The sequence below is a fragment of the Triturus cristatus genome, chromosome 3_1, assembly GCF_964204655.1.
Source record: "Triturus cristatus chromosome 3_1, aTriCri1.1, whole genome shotgun sequence".
Classification (NCBI taxonomy): domain Eukaryota; kingdom Metazoa; phylum Chordata; class Amphibia; order Caudata; family Salamandridae; genus Triturus; species Triturus cristatus.
The window spans coordinates 490,538,262-490,563,864 of record NC_140583.1 but is presented as its reverse complement, the minus strand read 5'-3'; the positions used below and the strand labels follow the sequence as shown (position 1 = coordinate 490,563,864).

At 47.0% G+C, this 25,603-nt stretch overlaps 1 protein-coding gene across 17 annotated transcripts in view; it reads left to right on the top strand.

Annotated features, from left to right (window-relative positions):
- Positions 1 to 25,603, top strand: part of PPIP5K1 (diphosphoinositol pentakisphosphate kinase 1) — a 1,768,598-nt gene that overhangs the window by 753,491 nt on the left and 989,504 nt on the right. For all 17 annotated transcript variants that reach the window (XM_085644342.1, XM_085644333.1, XM_085644343.1 and 14 more), the window contains one exon: positions 21,222 to 21,308. In XM_085644342.1, coding sequence (XP_085500468.1) covers positions 21,222 to 21,308 — 87 coding nt within the window. The remainder of the gene's footprint in view (positions 1 to 21,221; positions 21,309 to 25,603) is intronic.

Here is a 25,603-nt window from a genome sequence, read left to right as displayed (position 1 = left end):
ACAAGAGGTTCAAACCTCCATCATTAACAGACCGTTTACGGGGATGCACTGTTCGGAAAGGAAATAGACGAATCCCTCCAGCAAATAAAAAAGGACAATGAGACTGCAAGAGCAATGGGAGCCCTACAACAGAGAGGTGCCTTCAAAAGAGGACGGTTTAACGGAAGAAAACTCACAGGAAGAGGGGCCTTTGCACAAGGGCAGCAAATGTCTCACCAACAACATGGCCAAGGCAATAGCCAATAAGCAAATCAACAGTCCGGATACCAGAACTGGCAACAACAGTCGAAGCAGTCCTTTCAAGGGAGAGGCAGAGGCCAGTCCTCTAGAGGAAGAGTAACTGTATCAAAGAGACTTGTGCACAGAAAAGGACCCACACACAACACCAGTGGGAGGCAGAATATCACAATACCTGCAACAGTGGCAAAATTGGATATTAAATTTGATAAAGCACAATTATTGCATAGAACTGACAAAACCACCACCAGCAAACACCCCTCAAAGATAAGAAGGTTTCTCAAATCAGAACTAACAGTTAAGATCAGAAATCAAGAAACTTCTTCAAAAACAAGCAATAGAACCCTTGCCAAAGCAAGAACCTTTCAAAGGAAACTACTCACCATATTTCCTAGTTAAATGTATATGACTTAATGCTAATCCATGTTGGGCAATACATTCACATTACATTCATTGCAATTATTGATATGTGGAAATTTACGTATTAATGAATACAGATATTAAACTTTGGCCCCTATTTATTGTAATGCTACACACAGCACTGGATTAGACCTCCCCATTATCTTGTTGTGACTTGTCTTGGCTGTGTATAATCCATTATTATACAATTCTGGGTAGCCCTCTCTTTGGGCTTATGGGAGTCACATATAACAAAAATCAATTTGTTTTTATTTATTTTATTATTATTTTTGATTTTCTCACATCACTATTATTTTTTAGTCTTTTTTTTTATTTGTTATTTGATAGCGCTTTCCTGTGTGTTATACTTCAGTTCCAGGCGTCTGGTTCATAACTGTGACAGTCCCCTTTCTATATTCATGTCTCCGCCAGTCATCAGGAATTACGTGTATTAGTTGCCATGTCCGTCTTTTATTTTTACTATTAAGTCTGGGATCGGATGATGACGTTATAAACTCGAGACGCAGTCCTTTCAGCGTGCTTTCCGGCATTCAGTCGGGACGTTAGCTCTCATTTGTCGGTTATAATGGAGTCTTAATGGATTCATCTTAAGCAAGGGAAGGTAAGCCTGTAGATAAATGTCTCACTAGGTGGAGAATAATAGTAAGTCCACCGTTACCGGACATTTTCATATGTGCCTGAATTGCTTTCTTCACAGTTGGGCTCATCTCGAGGGACCGTGATTTGAGTTTTTGGCCCGATATAACTTTTTTTGCATAAAATTAAGTGGTAATATGTTCAAGATTACTTTTATAATTGGTTCCAGATTTTAGTGGATCAATATTTTCCTCCTCTGATTTTATTATTCACTCTTACAGCCTCCCTTGACACAACCCCTGGATTTGTACACAAAAATAATTGGCAACCTGTGGTTTCCCGTTTCCAAACAAATAAGGCTTGGGTATCGTCTACCTTTTATTGATTGTTTGGTTGGACTCTGGGTGACATCGATATAGAGAGAGATATATATATCAATGTACAAAGACTCTTGACAGTGAGATCTCTTAGAAGGAGTACTTACATCTAAGTTAAAATAGCGTGATCTAGTACTTGTGGTATCTAATTATTGCTTTCTATGTCTCAATAAAGTGCACCTTGAGTTCCTCATTTGAAGTTCCATGAATGAACAATTTCCATTAACTAACTAGATATATGCAGTGGAAATGCAAACAACTGGATATGGTGGGCAGAAGGATGGAGAAGGAGGCAGCGATGCAATGGCGCATCGCAAACGCAAATCCCCTGCTAAACAGGTATGGCCACCAGCAATGGGATGACATTGAGGAGGAATGCCTGACTACGAATATCCGGCTTTAACAAGAGGTTCAAACCTCCATCAATATTAGACCGTTTCCTGGGGATGCACTGTTCGGAAAGGAAGTAGACGAATCCCTCCAGCAAATAAAAAAGGACAATGAGACTGCAAGAGCAATAGGAGCCTTGCAACAGAGAGGTGCCTTCAAAAGAGGATGGTTTAACGGAAGAAAACTCACAGGAAGAGGAGCCTTTGCTCAAGGGCAGCAAATGTCTCACCAACATCATGGCCAAGGCAACAGCCAATAAGCAAATCAACATGCCGTATACCAGAACTGGCAACAACAGTCAAAGCAGTCCTTTCGAGGAAAAGGCAGAGGCCAGTCCTCCAGAGGAAGAGGAACTGGATCAAAGTTACTCGTGCACAGAAAAGGACCCACACACAACACCAGTGGGATGCAGGATATCACAATACCTGCAACAGTGGCAAAATATCACAACAGACAATTGAATATTACACTTGTTAAAGTACAATTATTGCATAGAACTGACAAAAACACCATGAGCAAACACCCCCCAAAGATGATAAGGTTTCACAAATCAGAACTAACACAGTTAAGGTCAGAAATCAAGGAACTTCTTCAAAAACAAGCAATAGATCCCGTACCAAAGCAAGACATTTTCAAAGGAAACTACTCACCATATTTCCTTGTTCCCAAACAAGACCTTTCACTAAGGTCCATCCTAGACCTAAGGTTTATAAACAAATTCATTTTTACGCATCATTTCAAAATAGCTACACTCCAAGAAATAATAACACAAATTGAAAGGGGAAATTAGATGGCAACAATAGCCCTCAAGGACGCCTATTTACACATTTCCATGAACAAGAACAACCGAACATATCTCAGATTCCTACACGAGGGAACATACTACCAGTTGAAGGTGCTCCCTCTTGAAAAAAAATCAGCACCACATGTCACCAAGTGCCTAGCCGCAGTTGTGGCGCATCTGTGAAAAAATGGAATATATGTCTACCCTTACCTAGACGACTGGCTTATGAAAGCAGATTTAAAACTCAAATGTCTCACCCCTGTTCAGGCAGTAATACTCACACTCCAAAGATCAGGATTCGCAATAAATCACAAGAAATCCTCCACAAAGCTAGAAAAAGAAAAAATGTTCTTAGGTCCAATACTCGACTCAAAACTCGCACAAACTTATCCCACATAAAAGAGGATACAAGTCCTCAGACAAGAAACTTTCCTTTACCAGAAGGGTCAATCTCGGACAGTGATGAGTCATGAAACTCATGGGCATGATGGCATCGTGCATCCCACTCATTCCTCATGCCAGCCTCCATATGCGCCCCTTCCAGGAATGGCTTTCCAACAACTGGTCACAGGCCACAGGGAGGTCGGAGGATCTAGTGGTTGTTACGCAGAGACTGCAAGCAGAAATACAATGGTGGGCATCCAAGAACATAACACAAAGCAGACCTATCATGAACCCAACTCTTTCTGTGACAAACACAAAAGATGCGTCACTCAACGGGTGAGGAGCGCACTTCCGCATACTGAAGATACAAGGCCAGTGGAACAAACTCGACTCCAAAAAACACATCAATTACCTGGAGATGAAAACAGTCCTCCTAGCATTGAGGCGTTCCAGAAAACACATTTGCAAGAAGACTGTCTTAAACCAAACAGACAACACCACCACAATGTTTTACCTCAACAAACAAGGAGATACAAAGTATTTCCCACTCATCAAGCTAGCACAACAGATTTGGCAATGGGCAATCTCACAAGAAATCAATCTGCAAACAAAACACCTACCGGGAATATACAACACAACAGCAGATCAATTGAGCAGGCAGAACAACTGCTCTCACGAGTGGGAATTGAAACACAAAACAATACAATATATCTTCAAATTCTGGGGGACCCCAGAGATTGACCTGTTTGCTACAATGCAGAACAATAAATGCCAGTTCTTTGCCTTGAGGTTTCATTGCCACCTGTAAAAAGAGAACACACTGTTGCTAGATTGTACAGGGACATTTGCATAAGCTTTTCCACCATTACCTCTAATCCAAAGAGTCCTAGAAAAAGCAAGACAACCAGGGACAAACCTAATTCTCATTGCTCCACAATGGGCCAGACAAACATGGTACTCATGTCTGCTAGAACTGTCCAAAGGACAAATAATCCAACTCAAAGCGGACAAGGACCTACTAACAATGCAACAAGGCCAAATATACCACCCGGAGCCAGCGACGCTACGCCTAGCGGCCTGGCACCTGAATACGTAGAGTTTGGTCACCTAAAATTGCCTCAGCAAACAATGGAAATTCTAAGGGAGGCAAGAAAACAAGCCACAAGGCAGTGCTATGCCGCAAAATGGAAGCGGTACACCACTTGGTGCACAATAAACAACCTAATGGACTTAATCACCACACAAGAAACAGTAATCATATACCTAACTCACCTCCTAGACAGTATCATCAATTACTCAAGCCTAAAAGTACACCTTGCGGCAATCGTAGCCTACACCAGGGGAAAATCATGCAGAAGACCGGTCATAAAAAGATTCCTAAAAGGATCTAAAAGAATTGTACCCCCAAGGACATCTCCAGCCCCCAGGTGGACTTTAAATACAGTCCTCATGCAACTTATACAAAGCAGACCACAAACACATCACTTTAAAGACAGAATTCCTAATAGCCATTACATCATTACGAAGAGTAAGTGAGATACAAGCATTAACCATACAAGAACCATACATTCAAATCCACAAAGACAAAGTTATCCTAAGAACTAATCCTCAATTCTTACCAAAGGTTGTGTCCAAGTATCACTTGAATCAAAGCATTCTCCCACCAGTCTTCTTCAAAACCCGCAAACAAAAGGGGAAAGAAGCCTCCATACCCTGGATGTAAGGAGCACTCTACTGTATTATATACAGAGAACAGAACAAGCTCGCAAACGCAAACAGCTGTTTGTTGCCTACTCACACACTAAGACAGGGACACCTGTCACACAGGCAACAGTTGAAAGGTGGATAGTCCAAACCATCCAATTATGCTTTGCCACCGCAGGGAAAACCCTAAGTGTATGGCCAAAAGCTCACTCAACTAGAAAGAAAGGAGCAACTCTTGCATTCATGGCCATTGTGCCAATAGACACTTTATGTGCTGCACAACATAGGCTTCCCCACATACTTTCATCACACAATACTGTGTGGACATACAAATGAATAAGGAAGCACAAGCACAAGCATGACAAATCTAATGCACAGCATGTGAATCCAGAAAAGGATTCATGCTGCAAAACTAAATGGTTACTTACCGGTAGGAGTCGTTTTGCAGCTTTAAGAGTTTTCTGGATTCACATGCGACCCACCCAGCCTCCCATACAAGGAAAGCAAATAGGTGAGGAACTATAACTAACAATTCTCTAAAAGTACCATCTAAAAGACTATAAGACTGAAACACAGAAAAAAGAATCCGAATGTGGCTACTACGCACAATGACCTCCGGGGCGCCGTATGGCGTCACACAGGGGACAGACCTGGCACCAAGTGGTGGTCGACTATGCCCCCAAAAAACCCCCCAAAAAACCATTCTGGACCCAACCACAAGCTGCAAAACTACTCCTACTGGTAAGTAACCATTTCGTTCTCTAAATTTGTTGTTTCATGTCGCAATAGGAGTTATAGTTCATTTATGCACTATAATGTTATTTTAGGTTAAAATCTGTTTTATTTCTTTTAAATAGTGAACAAGAAGATGCCACATAAAAATTTCCCTTCCCATCCCCCTCTCCTTGAGTACTCGCTTCAAAAGTCTATAGCTAAGAAACCTAATTGCCCCCTGTGTGCCCACTCCGGGACCGCTCTTTCTCTGAGGTGTGAGTCTCGATCAAGCATAACAAACGAAGGTATCGGGGACAAGTCAGTTCTCGGAATTCCGTAGATAGCAGGGTGATACAAGGGCGCCAGAGTTCTCTATAGGAGTCTCCCTGGATAGTCAGTGTAATGGTTTATCACCCCATCTCCAAGGTATGCCTTAGTCGTGGAACCATTCATTATGGGATGGAAGTTTCTGCGTGCACCATTTGGAAAGATGTTTTGAAGGGCTACTCCCAGCGCTAGACCTATGTGGTGCCCCTTGCGAGATTTGAGAGAGAATGTGAGGACGCTCGGTAAACCCAAGGTGACATATGCAGGAAAGCGGGGTAGTTGTATGTTGAAGTAGGTATCTTTGTCTGACAAGACAGTTGCCCAGGAGCATGTGAGCTTTGGGCAATCCCACAGGAGATGGAACAGAGTCCTGGGGGACCTGCAGCCTCTCCTACAGTCCACACTGCACAAAGGATTACCACTATTGAGTCGCAGAGGGATGAGGTACCAGTGAGGGGCTATTTTAATAGCAGTCTCAATGCTGGTACTATTGCGCACTGTGTGTCTTGCTTTGTTATAAATCTGTTCCCACTCTGTATGTAACACTGTCTACCCCAGTTCAAGCTCCTGTCTCCTCTGTTCCAAAGTTTTCACCACAGTTTCTGACTGTTGAAAAATAGCCTAGAGTTCATTTGCGGGGTGGCAGTCAGTACTCGTAGTCACAAGCCACCTTTCAAAGAGAGTAAGTGGGTGCTGTGACCCGTTGTGAATGGTTGAATGGATGACCCAGTGACGGACTTGAAGGTAAATCATCCTCTCCGACTCCGGCAGCCCAAGGTATTTCCAGAGATGCTCATAAGAGACGGACTTTAGTGTCAAAGAAGAGGCGAATGGATCTGCAGCCCACTGTGTGCCAGGCCAAGTAGATGTTCTCATCCTACTTTGGCGTAAGGTCCGCATTGCCTAAAATTGGGTTCAGTGGAGATGGGAACCTCGTCAGAGCCTTTCGTGCAGCCACCAGGTCCCACACCTCAAGAGTGGTCCTAGTGTTAGGGGAGGAGTACAACCCCCTCGCCCTATTCCCACATCGCAAGATCAGAATTTTCCACAGGCAATTGCCCACCACCCCTATGTCCATGAATAGCCAATGTTTTTCTGAGTTGTCCCTGTTTCAATCCACTAAATATCGAAGTTGTGCCGCTTGCTAATAATGTAGGAGAATAGGGACTCCCAGGCCCCCTTCTCGAGTACAGCTGTAACTTTGTTCATATTTATAAGGAACAAGGAGACCCTAGGAGTCAGAAGGGACCAAGGGTGTAAACATTATTATAAAGGAACAGTGGTCCCATTCAATTCGAGTAAATTAAAGTGCCACAATTAGTTCAATGAAAAATTGGGTTTTATGTTTAAAGACAATGCAAAGAATAACTAAAAAATTACTGTAAATAGTGAGAAAAGTAAAACAGTGAGTGAGTTGGTGGCAGGGTAATAGGAAATCAGCCGATTTCCGGTACCCAGGCAAGTGATTTTAAAAGGTGACTTTTTGTGCTCAAGGGTAATTGTTCTCAAAAAGTCAATAAAACATTTCATACTCCGACATTTCAATCTGGTAATACATTGGAGTTTAGAAATGATTGTCGACGACGTTTCGATCCCGTAACAAGTAGTGGGATCTCTTCAGGACAAGGAATTGATAATGAATTGCCTGGGAGAGAGCCTAGTGGGGAGGGGGAGAAAAAATAACAATATGCAAAGTTAGGAAGAGAGCATGGGAAGAGTGAAGGAGAGGCGAGAATAGTTAGAGGGTAATATGCAAGAAGGGAGGGAGTGGTACAAAAATAGCAGGGTCAGAACTTACAGTGAGAGGATGACCCAATAAAATAGTAACTGTTGCGCAGCCGCGCCAGCTTAAACTAGACGATCCTAGTGTTGTAGTTCGGAATGCGGTGTAGGCGAGAATTAGAGCCTGTGGGGAAAAGGGAGAGTGAGGGCGGGGGAGGAGTGCAGAAGCGTAGGGTGCAGGTGGAGGGAGGTTTGTGCAAGGGCTTACCAGAGATAGAAGATGAAGCGCCCCGTCAGAAACTGTCACAACCGAGGCTCGATGGATATAACAATTCCGTGTGGGCAGATAGGTGAGCCTGGAGAAGAAGGGGAGGGTTAGGAGGGGGTGAAACTCACCGTGGGGCGGTAGTCCGGGAATCGAGCGAAGGAAATTGTAAATTAGCTACGATGCAAGCCGCCCCACGGTGAGTTTCAATCCTCTGGTACCGCAACTATCAATTCATCCACAACCTCCTCCGGGTTCATTATTCCTTCCTTCTCCCCACAGAATGTAGGTTTCCGAACCCATCGACAAGCCCGACCGGGCTGCCTCGGAATTCCTATCGGTTCTACTCAGACCTGATTCGCCAATTTTGGACCGATCCCACCTTATTCCTTGCCGCTCCCCTGGTAAGCCGTAGCCCGCTTGTCTCCCCCTACTCACACATTCAGTCACTCCTTCACCCCCTCCTAACCCTCCCCTTCTTCTCCAGGCTCACCTATCTGCCCACACGGAATTGTTATATCCATCGAGCCTCGGTTGTGACAGTTTCTGACGGGGCGCTTCATCTTCTATCTCTGGTAAGCCCTTGCACAAACCTCCCTCCACCTGCACCCTACGCTTCTGCACTCCTCCCCCGCCCTCACTCTCCCTTTTCCCCACAGGCTCTAATTCTCGCCTACACCGCATTCCGAACTACAACACTAGGATCGTCTAGTTTAAGCTGGCGCGGCTGCGCAACAGTTACTATTTTATTGGGTCATCCTCTCACTGTAAGTTCTGACCCTGCTATTTTTGTACCACTCCCTCCCTTCTTGCATATTACCCTCTAACTATTCTCGCCTCTCCTTCACTCTTCCCATGCTCTCTTCCTAACTTTGCATATTGTTATTTTTTCTCCCCCTCCCCACTAGGCTCTCTCCCAGGCAATTCATTATCAATTCCTTGTCCTGAAGAGATCCCACTACTTGTTACGGGATCGAAACGTCGTCGACAATCATTTCTAAACTCCAATGTATTACCAGATTGAAATGTCGGAGTATGAAATGTTTTATTGACTTTTTGAGAACAATTACCCTTGAGCACAAAAAGTCACCTTTTAAAATCACTTGCCTCGGTACCGGAAATCGGCTGATTTCCTATTACCCTGCCACCAACTCACTCACTGTTTTACTTTTCTCACTATTTACAGTAATTTTTTAGTTATTCTTTGCATTGTCTTTAAACATAAAACCCAATTTTTCATTGAACTAATTGTGGCACTTTAATTTACTCGAATTGAATGGGACCACTGTTCCTTTATAATAAAGTAACTTTGTTCATGGCTCATACAAAGTCTCCCTCTAGACCAGAGAAGGCGATTGAGTTCCCCTTGCTGGGACTGAAGCATGGCAAGAGTGGGCTCAAGTGGAAGGGCCTGAAGTAGGAAAAAGACCCTCAGGAGAATGGTCATCTTTAAAGCCGCCATCCTTCCAAGCCGACGATAATGTCTCCATTGGGCCAAGTTGCGTAGCACCTGCCAAAGCAAAGTCTAGTAATTGATAGCCGTCGTCGCTTTCGCTGTTGGAGCTAACTGGAACCCCATGAAAAGTGATTTAGGTAAGCGACCACTGTAGCGGGTATTGGGCAGCTAGTAGCGTGGGCGTAGTCGGCGACACCGAGTGATTAATGTCTTGTGACTTCCGAAATTCTATCGCCTCCCCAAAATCCTTAAGCTCCACCAAAAAGGCCCTCATCGGGTCATCAAGCGCAACCATCATGCCATCACCATTGAGACTAATTGAGTGATCCTCTCCATCAAAGCACACCCCAGTAATATTCAGATTCTCATGCACCCTGAGCCATGGGCTCCATTTAGAGAGTGTAGGAAGCTGGCTCTTTATATGGAGGACCAAAAAGAGGTACACTGCATAAAGAGTCCAGGCAAACGCCAAAGGAATCACAGAGGCACTAATGACACCCCAAATGCTCTCTTTTGTGGTAGTCTGGACGAGCAGTTAGGCACATCAGAGGGTAGTGCTAAGCAATTATTGCACACACAAAGGCGATAAGTGAGACATACACTCAATAAAGAAATCCAACACCAATTTCTAAAAATAACACATACTTTTATATGAATTTAAATACCAAGATCATCGGAATCAGGTTAGTACTTTCGATTTATGAATTTTTACAGTTTTACGAAGTTGACAGTGCAATATTTGGGAGTGGTAATGTTATACTATGGGGGAAAAACGTACTGCATTCGGGCACTTAACAATGACTTACGGGACCAATCTTCTGTACTTTAGGTGAGTATGTGGTTGAAGGTCCAAGGCAGCACCAACAGGTTATCTCGGGGGGTGGGCGAGCATTGGGGCGGCCGGGTGCTTTTCAACATCGGGTGCCCAATGCTATCTTATGGGGGAAAACTTGTACTGCCTTCAAGCACTTCACAGCGACTTATGGGACCAAACTCCTGGAGTTAAGGTGAGTATGGGGCAAGGTCCAAGGCCACACCTTCAGGTCACCTCGGGAGGCTCTGAGGCGTCTGGGTGCAGAGGTATGTTATGGCATCGGGTATCCCATTCACTTTAATTGGGAACGGCCCAGTTGCAAAGAGCCTGCAATCTGGGACTGGGATACCAGTCAGGCTGAACCAGCAAGGGGGCTCAGGTCTGACGATGCATTGGGGACACCTTTTCGCCTTTTCTCCAGCCAGGTCGGCCAGCTGCAGAGGTGTTCTGAAGCATCAGGTTTTGTCACCGGAGAAACTCATGGTAGAGGGGGCCTGCACAAAGACGCTACAGTTGGTGTCAGTGAGTCCACTGTGGGCAAACCAAAGAAGAGCTTTGTCTCTAGAGGGTCGGGGGACCACGCTGGCACCATTGGCTTACTTTAAGTAATAATAGCGAGCCATGGTGCAGTGGTACTTTTCGGTGTCTGGTTTGCGGCGGTCTGAAGTCCTCACAGTTCTTTTGGAGTGCCTTAAGGATACAGGGAAGCAGCTCTGCTACCCCACAGGAGTTCTCTGTTTATTTTTTTAAAGCAGGCATCATCCCAGGGTTTTGGAGGTGCAGCAGCTGCAGGACTAGACATCTTTAACGCAATCTGGTGGGAACAGCAGACACGCCAACAGGGTTGGCGCCAAGTCAATTGCTTCTCCACAGTCCTTGCTTCTCGCAGCTCTTCAGTGTCCTTTTCTTCTTAGGTTGGCAGGAATCTGATTTCCTGGTGCCAGGGGCTCCCCTAAATACTAGATTTAGAGGTTTTAGGGGAGTGTAGGGTAGTAGTCAATGGACTACTTATGTCTGAGGTCACTATGCCCCCTATATGACCACTCCCTATGGGAAGTGGGCATAGCCCTGTCCCAGAATTCCTAATTCTGTCATCACCAAGATGACAGACATATTAATTATGTAATCACATCAGGGAGCCCACCTTAGATGTGGAACTAGCCTGAGAGTAGACCCATCTCTCTGACTACTAACCAAAGGTGGTGGGCTCTGTGAAGGTCCCTGCCTTGGAATGCTAATTCAACAGCCTTCCTGTAGAAGGTGTAAAACACCTCCTTCCAGATCAGTGTGGACTATTATCCCTGGGGTCAGAAACGCATCTGTGATGGTAAGCTGGACTGGACCAGTCAGCCAGCACACTAGAGGGCTGGTAGGTTTCTGGGGGGGGTGGGTGGGGGGAGGGTACCTCTAAGGTACCCTCTGGGTGTATGTATTAAGAAATCCATCACTGGAATCAGTGTGGGTTTATTCATACAAGGTGTTTGATACCAAACACCATATGTTTCAGCGAAGCCAATAGGTAGCTGGGGAACTCGTTTTGACCAGTGCCCAGTACATACTTTAAGATGGCTTCCCTGCTCACTTGCAATATCCAGTTATAGAACTAGACATCACATTGGCATATCTGCTCATGCAGATATGTTCTCACATAAAATATAATGCACCCTACCTTAGGGCTCGAAGGCCTGCCGTAGGGGTGACTTACATGTATTAGATGCAGTGACGGCATGACACACAGTAGTGTGCCACGTCATGTTTTCACTCATGGTTTGCACCATGTTACACAACCTGCAATGCCAGCCTGTGCGGAATTTGTATGTGGGTCCCTTAGAGTGGCATAAGATATGCTCCAGGCCTTTGGGACCCTCTTTAGCACTCATGTCCTAGGTGCTTGGGGTACCATTTACTAGGGACTTACAGAGGTGCTATAGTCCTTATCCATCTGTAGCACAATTAGACAACACCTTGTTTTGGGGAAGGAGCACTGGTGCTGAGGTCTTGGTTGCAGGCATCAGTGCACTGTCAGAGACGAAAATCAGCATCTTGTAGCTGAAAAGGGGGCAAAGAGTGGGGCATAACTGCAACCAAAGCCCAATTTCCTACAAAGACCAGAAATGAGAGGTGACAACGGACCCCCCTGCCTTGTTCCTCGGCCGTTTATAAGGGGAGCGGAGGCCTGACTATTGATCCATACCATTGCCTCTGGCGGTCATAGATACTAAGTACCCAAGTGCAAAACCTCTTCCCGAAACCAAAGTGTCAAAGCATTGCTTCAAAGTGAGGCCAGTGCAGCCGGTCAAACGCCTTCTAGGCATCAATGGCCCAGAGAATTACTTCCCTCAGAGAGCTTTTAGCCTTGTCGACCAGGTGAATGATCCTTTTAGTATTGTCACTGCATTGCCAGTGAGCCTGGTCCTAGTCCACCAACCTCGACATAAATACGATGGGCCCAACTGTGCTACTAAAATGCTAGTAAAGACTTTAACATCAATGTTAAGAAGAGATTTAGGGTGTTATGAGACACGTTGCCTCCTGTCTTTCCCCTTGCTTGACAATAACGACAATAGAGGCCTCCAGCATTGAGGGCGGCATAGTCCCTGACTTGGCAATGGAGTTAGAGCCTGGTTAGGGCCGGGTCGAGGGCGTTGCAGAATGTTTTATAAAAGAGAGCGAAAAACCATGTGGACTGGGGGGTGGAGGGGGCTTCTGTTTAACATTGGCTGAGATAGCTTCCTCCACTCGGATAGGCTGGTCCAGAGCATATGCCTGTGTAGGCGTCAGTCGGGGAGTGCACATCCCTGGGAGATAAGTTTGAGGACTATCTGAAGGGAGGGCATGCGATGAATAGAGCACTTTATAGAAGTGCCGGACGCATGCCACTCTGTAGCTGTCCCTAGTGATATCAATAACTGTCCTAATGTATCTCCCTCAACACAGAGGGAATGCCGCAATCTGAGTAGCACATATTCAGCCTGGTCTAAGTCCATGCGCTCAATTTTGCTGCATGCTTCTTCTAGCTGTCGCCAAACTCAGGGGGTGGGGCGCCAGTACGTTTATGAACAAGCTACAGGTCTTTCCCTTCTCTCTGCAGGCCTTCCCGCTTTTTCTGACAGATTTTATTGCCCGCCCCTGATATTGCATTCAATTTTCCTATATAGCTTCGTTTAGGATCTTTCACAGTGTAGCGACAGAAGTATCAATGGTATTGTTAAAAGACAAAAAATAAGCAATCGCTTGCGTAACGTGGCTCACCACATCGGATTTCTTTAGCAAGCTCTCCCTCATTTGCCACGGGTAGGAGGCACCCCAATGGTGAAAGACACTGCCACGTGGCCCGAAAGGGATCTTGGCTCAAACTCCGTCTTCTCTGTCAAGGCCCTGATCTCACTGGTGTCTAAGAAGTAGTCGAGCTTGCTTCGTATGGGCATGCGAATAAAAGGGGAAGTTGCGTGTTTTGGAATGTTTGTGCTTCCAGATGTCCAGTATGCCTATCTGCTGCAGCCCTTGTGTCCCTTCTAGGAAAAGTGCCACAGTATGGCCATAGCGCTGCACAGATCTGTCCAAGTAATTACTAAAAACGAGGTTTAGGATCCATCCACCCCCCAGTCAAAACTAGCGGGTCGTGGGAGGTAATAATCTCCGCTATGGCGTGTTTTAGAAAGCGGTCCTGGTTTTCATTGGGAACATATAAAGAGGCCAAAGTAAAGGTGAGGTCCCCCAGATGCATCCGGTAGGCTATTAGTTATCCTTTTATGTCTCTCAATGTAGGCCCCACTGTGCCGCCAAAAGAGTGAGAAACTAGAATTGCCACCCCTGCTGTTTTGGTGGCGGCAGAGGAAAAAAAAACTGTTGCAGGAAGGCTTTGGATTGGAGCCTATGTCATTCCCCAGGTGCCAAATGTGTCTCCTGCACGAGATAGAGGTCGACCCGGCCAGCTCCAGATAAGACAGAATCACTTTGTGCTTGTTCGGGTTCTTAAGACCCTTCACATTAAGGTTGATGACTTCCAGTTTATTGTGTAGTGTAGAGAAGGTGATAGAACGCAGTGCCAACGGAGCAGGGCCTGTCACGATCCCCTCTGCTTTGGAGCTGGAGTGTACTTGGAAGCGCTATGCATGCTTGGGGACCTAAGGCGCAGTGAGCTCCTGTGAAATGTCAGTACCACCCCAACCATGAACTATAAACCAAGTCCTGTTAGGAATCTTGGCACTGGCCAAAACCAGAAATGATCCAAAGGAATCCTGGGAAAAGATGCCCATCATAGTACCTCTAAGATATGCCTCCTGCCCCATACCCACCCCCCACCCCCAGGACCCACCTCCACATCCCTGCTGGTAATGCAGAAACTCATCAGGTATGAGTGCGCCTCATGTAATTTTCAGCTGTTCAGGTTCACCAGTCAGGGTGTCCAGTACTGCTAGTGTCTCCAAGGCCATGGTTGTGCGGTCTGGACGCTGTCTTTTAGGAGAGATTGGGCCCTTATTCCATCCAAAATATTTATGAGCCTTCCAATCACTGGAGCTGTTCTGTGGGCTCGCCAACTCCTCCTTCGTGTTGTTTAACAGGTGGCAGGTTTCAGACAGTGATCGCAGCTGATGCAGTTGTCCGTCCCACTGGAAGATTAGGCAGGCAGAATGGGTGCCCCCATTGGTAGGAGATGCCTTTGTAGTGAAGAAAGGTCGTCACTGGTTGGAATGTTTTGCATTTCCGGAGCGTGAGAGATGAAAGATCTTGATAATGTGTCAGCTTGTGCCAGCGAAACTATAAGGAAAGCATGTCTTTGGCTTTGCGGAGTATTGCCTCTTTAAGTTGGACATCATGGACACATACTAGAAAATGAGAGGGACAGGTGTTCTCTTGTCTGAGTGTCCCTACTCTGTGGACTCTATCAAGCTGCATCTCTGTATCAGCTGGCACTTCGAGGATCTGTAGGAACAGCGCCCTCACATATGCTTTTATTTCTGTACCTCCCGCCTCATCTAGTTCTCCCAGAATGTGGATATTGTTTCTTTTTTTTTTTTTTGAAACCGTTTATTACAAGTCTGAAGAGTATACAAGTATGGGCCTACAACCTTCCGGCCGGCCGCTAGCAATGACAGGAACATACGACATACATTTATGGAACACGTGGTGTTGCGGAGGAGCATGCTCAGGAGGTAACAACGTCAAAAGCCACATCAGCCAGACCCCACTATACGGTTTCATTTTAAATTAAGAACAACAAGAAAACCACACCCACAAGGCAACCCACAATCGGAAATAGCAGCACGTGCTCCCCTAGAGGGGGGATCCCAACTATCCACAGGAGTCTAAAGAGGGGGAAGAGAGCAGAGCGAGGACTGGGGGAACCCAATGCCCGGCAGCGGGGGAATGAGTCGGCTAAGGGGATGGGGCTGGCGAGGTATCAGGCAGCAACGGTGGTACACAGATACCCCCACGGTAGGCGTTCCAGGGGCCCCATACTTTCACCCATGTCCCAGGCTTACCCCTCGCCACATACACCACTTTTTCTCGAAACATGCACCAGTCCATGTGTTCTTTCCAGGCCGAGACCGTCGGGGGCCTCTGGGATCCCCACAGTTGAGCAATATCACGCTTGGCTATCATATATCCCAGAGTCACCCACCACGTCTGCGGCGCCGAGTAATCAGTCGGTTCCCACACATTCAACAGGCATCTCCTCGCTTCAGGCAACAGCGCCACATGCGTAACCAGTCGCAGCACCTCATGTACACCACGCCAGAACCCCTCCACCTCCGGGCACTCCCACAAAATATGCAGAAAGGTCCCCAAAACACCACACCCACGCTTACACAACCCATCTCCAGCATAGCCCATACGCAGAAGCTTTGGCCCCGTCATGTAGACCCGGTGGAGTATCTTGAGCTGGACGAAGCGAAGGCGAGCCGGTATGGCCACGTCCGAAAAGACGGAGCCCAGCGCATGCCGGACCTGCAAATACCGAAAGTATTCACTGCCCTGCAACTGAAATTCCGTCTGCAGCATATCGAACGTTTTAAATCCTCCCTTCGTCCAGAGATCCCCCACTTTACTGATGCCTATTATGTCCCACTTCTCAAAGCCCTTAGAGGTCCACAGGGAGCCCAACCGCTCAGACGCGTATAGTGGTGACGCCCGGGTCAAACGGTCCTTCCACCCCATAGCTGCATTGGCCGCATGCCACACTTGCACCATGACACGCGTGGGGCCCGTCAGACGAGCGTCGGGCGCGCTAGAATAGAGCGCTCGATTGTAGTCGCCACCTGGCAGGAGCATCTTGTCCATTTCGAATGCCGGGTTTAAGGCGGGCCCGTATAGGCCATGGTTAATTGCAGCTAGCTGGGAGGCCCAATAGTACCGTTTAATATCCGGGAGGGCAATCCCCCCGTCATACCATGGGAGCGTCAACTTCGCCAGGGCAATACGCGGCCTCCCGTCCCAGAACAGGCGGCGTTGCAGACTCTCCACCTCACGGAAGTAGCGCGCCGGGACTAAGTCCATAGTGTTCTGCAAAGCGTACAGGAAACGCGGCAGAGACATCATCTTGAACAATGCCGCCCGGCCGAGCGGCGAAAGCGGCAGGCGCCGCCAGCGTGTGACATCTACCTGCAGGCGCTGGAGGGGGGGAAGCAGGTTCCGTTCATACCGGGCCTCCGGGTCCAGAGTAATGAAGACACCCAGGTACCGAAATCCCTGCGGGGCGATCTGGATCGGACAGCCCCGCGGGAGAATAGGAGCCTCCCCAGAGAGAACATACACGCACGATTTAGCCCAGTTGATGACAAGACCGGAGTTACGACCAAATGAATGTAAAACATCAACCAGTACTATAAGTGATTTACGTGGGGAGGCTAGGTACAGAAGGATGTCATCAGCGTATAGGGATACGCGGTCCTCATACTCGGGGGTCCAACGGAGACCACGGATGGAAGGCTCCCACCGCAGCCACTCCGCCAGGGGCTCCAAGGCAAGCGCAAAAAGAAGCGGCGATAAGGGACAGCCCTGTCGCGTGCCCCGGCCCAGCTCGAACGGGGCCGATACTCTTCCGTTCACCACCACCTGCGCCAATGGGCCCGAATACAACAATTTGACCCAACTGATGAATCCTGGGCCAAATCCAAACTTCGCAAGCATCGCCCAGATGTATGGCCACTCAAGCGTATCAAACGCCATGGTGGCGTCCAAGGACGCCAAAATGGCCGGTTCCCGTATAAATGGGACGCGTGCGAGCACCCCATGCAAACGCCGCAGGTTAAGGGCTGTGTTGCGATGGGGAATAAAGCCGGACTGGTCCTGATGAACCAGATCGCCCACCACACCGACCAGCCGATTGGCCAGTACCTTGGCGAGAATTTTGGGCTCCGCATTCAGTAGTGAGATAGGCCGATAGGAAGTAACCCGGTCCCGTGGTCTCCCTTCCTTGTGGATCACCACGATTGTAGCCAGACGCTGGTCAAGCGGGAGGGAGCCCAGCGAGTGGGCCGCCAGGAACATTGCGCGGAGGTGGGGCGCCAGTGTATCCGGTCGCAACTTATACAACTCGATAGGGATACCATTCGGGCCCATGGCCTTGCCAGAAGCGACCGAGCGTATGACGAGGGCGATTTCGTCGGAGGTGGGAGCGGCGTCGAGCGACACCCTGTCCTCCCCGGAAAGGGACGGCAGCACGATATCCCTGAGCAGGGCACGGGAATCCTCTTCAGAGCAGGAAGAGACCGGGGAATACACCTCGCGGAAATAATCCGCGAAACAGGAGACAATTTCTTCTGGCTCAGTTACACACACACCATTCGTTTTCTCAATCAGCGGGACCACACGATTCGCTCTCTCCTTTTTATCCAACCACGCTATCAGTTTACCAGCCTTATCACCCACATCATACAGTCGCCCCTGTTGCTCTCTACTAAGGCCCCTGGCCGCCTCCGTGACGAGGGCCCTATAGGCCGCTTTGGATATTGTTTCTTGGCGAGCGATTCTCTAAATGTTCTGTGTGAGCCTGAAGATCTGTTGATCACGGAGGTGTGTCACTACCTGTTGAAGCCACGCAAGTTTCGCATCCTGGCTGAATTCATAATGCTGTAGTGTTGCGACTCTGTCACCCACCTCCGTCAGGTCCTGATGGACATCGTTTAAGTCCCAATAAAGATCTTTTTTCACTGTCTGAAAGTCTTACCATAGGGAGGTGAACAGCCTCCATGAATGATCTTGACACTGGTCCCTCGTCATCGTCGTCCGCTGCTTGCTCCAGTTACTGGGGAGGAAGTCTCTCCTCAGGTGAGCCTCCTTCGACTTGGTAAGCATCTCTTTGAGAGACCTCTTTTTCCTCTCCAGAGCCGCTGCCATGGTCAGAGAAGTATGACCGTAGCTTGCTGCGCATGGTCCTGGAAGCTCTGAGTTACCTTGGGCCTAGTCTCTGGCACTGTGTAGTCATGCAGTGTGAGATGATGCCTGTCTCTTTAACTGCCCTCAATGCAGCGTCTTGGCTATGTAGTGGGGTGGATTATTCTTGTTTACACTCATTCCATCGGGATGATCCCTACGCAAGGCCGGTGCTGTGGCCCTGCTCATTGTTTCTGCTTCCCCTAAGGCCATGCTCAATCCTCCAGATCTCGAATCAGGACCTCATCAGCGTCCAGTGGCCAGCAGGAGTGCTTCAACCGCCAGCATCTTGGTTCCTGTAGGAACAGTTGTGGAGTGCCCCTCATATCCTTTATTCACTGTGGGGAGCGAGCGACTCACCAATTTTTACTGTAACCATAGTCTGCCTGTAGAGTGATATATGGCCATATAACTCCCTCTGAGGGCGCTTCACTGTGCCTGAGGAGAATGACTTCCAGTAGCATGCCTTATCCTGCCTGCGACCAGTACTATATTATACTTCACTGCGGCAAGCCCCCTGTTCTTAGTTATTGGTGAGTGCCGGTACCAGAGAGGGGGAGTAGATCCTCAGTTGCCTGCCGCAAAACGTCTGGTCTCAGGGAGAAAGCAGCAGGCTCAACGCTTTCATGCAGGATTTGTGAGGCAGGAGAGGCGTGCTCCCCTGCCACCACGCACTCCCCTCTAGGTTCTCACCTATGGTTTCGTGCAGCTGATTCATGTGATGCTCCATGGCCTTAATAATTCACTGGGACAAGCCACTTCTGCTCCAACCTCTCTCGGGTTTTTAGAGTTCTGGGCGGGGTAGAGTAGCAGCCATCCTCTACCGAGCTCTCAAGCACTGCCAGGCCACTCAGCACGCCGCTCCCTGCAGCGTTAGAGGAAATTTTCCACTAGCCCTCGCGTTTGGCCTCTAGGCACCCAGCCCCTTCCGGCAGTGGCCCTCACATGTGTGGCGACATGACGACAAGCTCTGGGGCTGATCCTTGGAGAGGCATGGCCGGCGCACTCTTTATCTCGCCGCGACAGCTGTCATCTTGTTTCCCTTTCTGGTGGGCTCAGTTGCGCTGCCTTCAGTGCTCATTGTGGTCTCTAAGTTGATATTACACTCTAGGGTCCAAGCGATGTTTGGGGGGAGTGGGCGCTAGGTCCCCGGCAGCAGCAAGCAACGGAAAGACGGAAAGGCACATCCTACCCATCCGCCATCTTGGACACGCTCCCTGGTCAGTCCGATAATGTTGTTTCAAAGGATCACACATGTTAGCTTTTATCAAGATTGACCATATGATATTCTTGTGTAGCCCAAGTTGTGGGACTTCAGTGGTCAATTTTGGCAATTTATTTCAGCGCATGTTTTTTAGGTCAAGCCTAGCGGCAGCACGCATGCGCTACTCGGTCTGCGAGGCATGCTGTAGTACAGTATGCTGTGGAAGCCTCGCCCACTCTCCTCCCATATTTTTCATTGGCTGGTGTCATTGTCCTTGGTAAATGCTGGCTTCCGATTCATTATGAGGCTTGTTAGTCCCTCCTTGTTACCGCCTTGTCGCCATTTGGTACCGCCCATAACGACTGGACCTTTTACTTGGCACGTTACACAGTGGGCTTTATATAGGGGGTCAGCACTATTTTGTTTATGGGCACTTATGGGGACAATGGCGGATGTCATTTTTTTGTATTTGTATCCTTAGCACGGCACCCTCTTTAGGGACACCGAGCTCGGTATATTTTTTTATTTATATGTAACTTTCATGTTGAGCCCGGCGTCCACTTCTGGGACACCGCACTCTGTTTATTTATTTATTTATTTATTTATTTTAACTTTCATAGTAAGCGAGGTGCGCGCTTCAGGCACACCACGCTCTGTTTTTGTTTAGTTTTTTTACTTTAGAACTGAGCGTGTTCAGTTTCTTTTTTTTTTTAACTTTAAAACTGAGCGCTGTGCACGCTTCAAGGACACCACGCCAGTGTTAAAGTAAAACAAAAAAAGAAACCCGATCACGGTGTCCTTGAAGCGGCGCCGCAGCTCAGTTTTAAACTTAAACAAGCATTTGCAATGCAATAGGTCTCGCATTTACACGAGTTTAAGCTACTGGCATTGCGAATGACAATGCGTGTTATTTATGTTTTAAAAAACAAAAATAGCTATTGTCATTTACTATGCCAATAGCTTTAACTCACGTAAATCTGAGACCTATTGCATTGCAAATGCTTGTTCTGTTGAGAGTTGGTGTTTCGGGATGAAGTGTAGCGTGGTGGCTGAGGTCCCGATAGTTGTCTTCCCAGGTTTTTTAGAAGTCTTTTTTTCAAATGCAGATTAAACTCCTAGCCCAGTGGTGATTATTGTGTATGTAATAAGTATTTTAATAAGTTGAGACATTTGCAATGCCGAGGCTTTTTCACCACCAGATTTCTGCACCAAATCAACACTGCTTGTGTATATGCAGTTAAAGTCATGGTATCCATAAAGTGTTCCCAGGGCTGTCGGTCAAATATTGCAGGTAAGGTGATTCCTAGTTATTTTATTTAACAGGGGCTGTTCATGTTATTCTGTAGGATTTTAAAATCATGCTTATTTAAGTTGTTCCATATCATTTACTGTGGTAATTCTGTTATGCATTCCATTCCTTAGAGTTTTAGGTAGCATATGATCGTTATTTTGCTTGTAACTCCTACAGGATGGAGCTCAGATGTGTGATTGCCATCATTCGGCATGGAGACCGCACCCCAAAACAAAAGATGAAGATGGAAGTTCGGCATCCCAGGTGAGACGCTGGCCCAAATTCCTCTCACTCTGTGAGGTGCTATCCTTTCTGCCAGTCTGGCATTTTCCCCCATGACTGCAGGCTAGATGATTGCTTTCATGGATGGATGGCCTCCCATGATCCAAACATTATTACCTCCATGGCACCAGTCTAGTTGCTTCCATCCAGAGTGTGGGGCTTGTAGGAAGCGGACTCTATATATAGTGTACCAAAATGAGGTGCACTGTGTTGAGAGTTCTGGTATCCCTTACTAGTGTACAGGAGCTTGCTTTAACAATCCCAAGGTGCTCTGGTTGTGGTAGTGTGGTCAAGCAGCCTTAGGCTTATCAGAGGGGAGTGTTGTGCATTTATTGCACACACAGAGTCAATAAATGAGACACACAATAAGCAGATGCGACACCAATTTAGAAAAAAACGTACATTTTTATATTAATTTAGACCCCAAGATCTTCTCGATTAGGTAAGCACTTTTCAAGTTAATGATTTTCAGGAACAGAGAAAATACAGCGGTCAGATTTGAGGCATGAGCCTAGAATTCGGTAATGTTATCCTATATGAGAAACATACACTCCACAGTGGTACTTGCAATTGCTGAAGTCAATGGACGAACCAAGAGTGCACAGCGTGATGTGGCGGACGTGACGAGAGCGAGTGGAGAGTAGCTGCTTTGGGTGCTGTGCCGGCGAGTGAAAGCCATACAAGCAGAGGAGGCGTAAGGCTGAGGGACTGTTGGCTGAGGACGGTAGCAATCCGCCTACACTCTACAACTTATCTCTGTGAGGCAAGTGTGAGCGGCGGAAGGGACTGGCAAAGCTAGAGCTGCGGTTCCTTCCGGCTGTGTGGATGCAGCCGGCGTTATCCAAGTGCTCCATGCTCGTTAATGATGGCCGCTCCCGTTCTGATCCTCCCTACCAGCATTACCTACCTAGTCTGCCGTACCCTCCACCCATCGTATCAGAAAAGTCTCCAGAGCTGCCCTTTCGTCGACTGCCTCCATATATCTTTGGATAAAGGTTAAAAGTAGAAATACTGCATATAGCCCTCTGTTGCTGCAATTTTGTGCGTTTTGAGCTTGGGCTCTAAAACGCCATTTTAAATGTGATGTCTGCAGTCAACGTCTCACAAAGGGAGTGGAGTGTTTGCTCTCCCACTCCCTCCTCTGGTGTCTCATACTGGGATAAAATCGGGCTGGCAGGAAGAGGAGAAGATGACACTGTGAGGTGTATAGAGGGCGCATAGATAGTCCCTTCCATCGACCCAGCGAAGGTGCAGTAGAAGCTGCAGTACTTAGTAACATATAGTGATATAGTAATATTTAAGTAGCTCACTCACAGAATACAAGCAGCACATACGTCTAATTGATAAGTAGCAAGCTAGCAGTAAGCAATCACAAAGGGGGCTGGTTGTTGACATTATATTGTATGTTGGGAAGGCCTAGGCCTTAGCCCCTCCTTTGTGGTGCGAAAGCGTCCAGCATTAGGTTGATGCGAGGTGTGCCTCATGGTGGGGGGAGGTGGGGTCTGCTCCAAATACACACTTCTATTCTTTCCCCATAATCTCTATGCCCCTCCTTGTGTCCATCTGAGCCTCTGCTCTACCCTCTAGGAAGAGGTAGTACTTACTGTGCCACTGCAGAGAAGGAAAAGTCTCAAGAGTGAAGGATAGAGGGAAGAGGGGAGAGGGAAGCCAGGCATCGGGCGTTTGTGTCTTCTGTGGTCAAGTAGATAGGTGGCCACTTCTGGATATCTGTATTTAATCACTTTAGGGTCTTTAAGGTTGTTTTTGAAGATGCCTTCTAGGTGCCTGCGTTCTGGTCGTTTAATTGTGCCTTCAGGCTCAGCCAGTTCCATAGCTAATCAAACCAGCTCCCCCAATTTTTTTAAAACTATCCAGCGAAAGAAGCCTCAAGCACATCTGTCTCTCCTGAAGTCCCATCCTACCATATTGTCCATGTTTTCTAAGGGACAGAGGGGCAGAGTTGTAGGAAATAAGGAAATGGGGATGCCCACAGGCGTAATTAAAGAAGAAGAGATGGATATCATTATGGTCCACTCTCAGGGCACAGTGCCACATCAGCTCAATCTCATCATACATAACCCAGTGCAATCTATCTCTCAAACTCAACTCATTGACCAATGTCACTTAGCGGAAGCAGTAGAAGAAATGGAAATGGAGGCCGGTTACGCTGGTCCCGAAAAAAATGGTGCTGTTACCAAGTTCAACTCTGAGACTATGTTTATGTCTGAACCTATGAGTCCTGTGGTTCTGTCTGGCACCCTAAACATTGAGTCAGTACCAGGAGTTTTTTCATCCATTGAGGTTTCTCGAGTGACTCATAATGAGCTAAGTTGGGGGTGTTTGCGGCTTTGATCCGGGTGAATTGGAGGACTTTTCTTTGCTATTTATATGGAAAAACAATGAGTTTTGGAAGCTAATTTAATAGTCAGTTGCCCCAGGAACGGCCTCAAGCCCTGTCCTCCACTTCCAGCTTTGTACAGTAGTACACCTTTTCTTAGGTATATCATTCTTAGATTCATTGGATCTGATGAAATTAGATGTGTCTCCAAGCACAGGGGCACAAGCCCAATGGTGGTTATCGAATGAGGGAATTATTGGGAATGGTGGAGGGAGGGCCAATTTTGATATTCTTTATGCATTAGAGAGGATTCTTTCCTCAATTTTGGCCTTGCTAGATACATCAGTTGCTAACTCTGCTCATGTGTTGAATGCATTGCCCCCCTATTTTAAGGGGTGTGTATTACCTCACTTCTGCCAGTATGTGTCTAGGGAAGGAAGAAATGACCATTGAATAGAAATCTAAGGCTTCCCAGACTAATAAAGTGGCATAATATGGGGTGGTAGAAATGGGAGTACAAGTGGGAACTTATGATGGCCCGGGGGCTTCCCTTATTGGGCATTCTGAAAATATCCCTGAGGCCGACCATATGCTCTGTTCCCCCACCCAAAATCAGATAACCAGGGACCATCGTCTTGCTGCTCAAGGGGAGAATGTAAATGCATCAGTATTCAAGAATTTTCCTCCAATGTTCTCGATATTTAAAAAAAAAGTCATCTTTACACATCGGGATACAGTTTCACAAAATGACCCTCCGATTGTTAATCTATCAAGGGTTTAACCAGATCATGTTTCTCCTGGGAAGGGTGCTTCTCCCCCTGGATTGGAATGGGTTAAAATCTCAGAAGGGGAAAAAGAAAAGGATTCGGCACATCACAAAATGTAAGCCAAAACAATTGAGGTTTCCCAATGTCCCTGCAGAGCCTGACTTTATTACTCAGCCTCAAAAAGTAAATGAGTTGAAGATAGTTGGGCCTCATACTGGTCGGAAGTTGGGGTTCCTAGAAGTAAATCCCCTCACCCTCCCTATTATGACAGAAGTACCAGTATTAGGCAGACAATGGCAAGAGAAAGGGCTTACGGACATGGGGGTAACAGACCATAACAATTGGGGAGAGTCGGGCACTGGATTAAAGAATGACGAAGCACGGATAGGTTTGGTTGATTTGGTGATTACAGCAGCAAAAATAAATGGAGCTCCCCTATAGGCATGGCAGACCTCGGATAGATTTCCCCCAATCCTCTCTCATGTGAATTCTCTCCCAGTAAGGACTGATTCAAATCATTGGAAGTTTTTCAATGGGGGCTGCTTCCACTTCTTCACCAGCACAAATACCTAAACCGGGGGCTGAGAAAAGGCAGAGCAATAACTAGCTGTAGGACCTGGGTCCGCACAGGTATCTTATACTTTGATCTTTGTTTCATTGTGGAATTGGGTCCATTCAATTGAAGTTTTTTACTGCAGTTATTGTCTGATATTGAGGATCTGAGACGGGTAGCAAGTTGAGTTATTGATCGGTTATTTCTGAATCCTCGAAGCAGGCTTCCGAATTCCAGAGTAACATTTAGCTGTAGGATCATTGTAATGCTAATCCTAGCTAATGTTGATAATTTTAGGAAAAAGGAAATCGATGTCTTCCCGTTTGAGGAGCTGGTTGTTGCTCAGTTAGACTCCTGTAGGGAAGACACTCAGGGCTCAGGTAGAGCTGTACATAATAGCAGGGGGTTGTAAAACTGAAGTATATTATAATCTCAGTTGGCAGTATTAGAGGGAAAAGAGTGATTAATATCATGGGATATGATGGTCCAAGGATCAGTGAATCTAAAGGAGTAGATGAGTTGGCCCACTGGAGTTTGGTAGTTCGTTCTTTGAATGCTTCCAAAGAAAACATAAAACCCCCTATGCTACAGATGTAGCCCCCTGTGCAAAATTCTGACA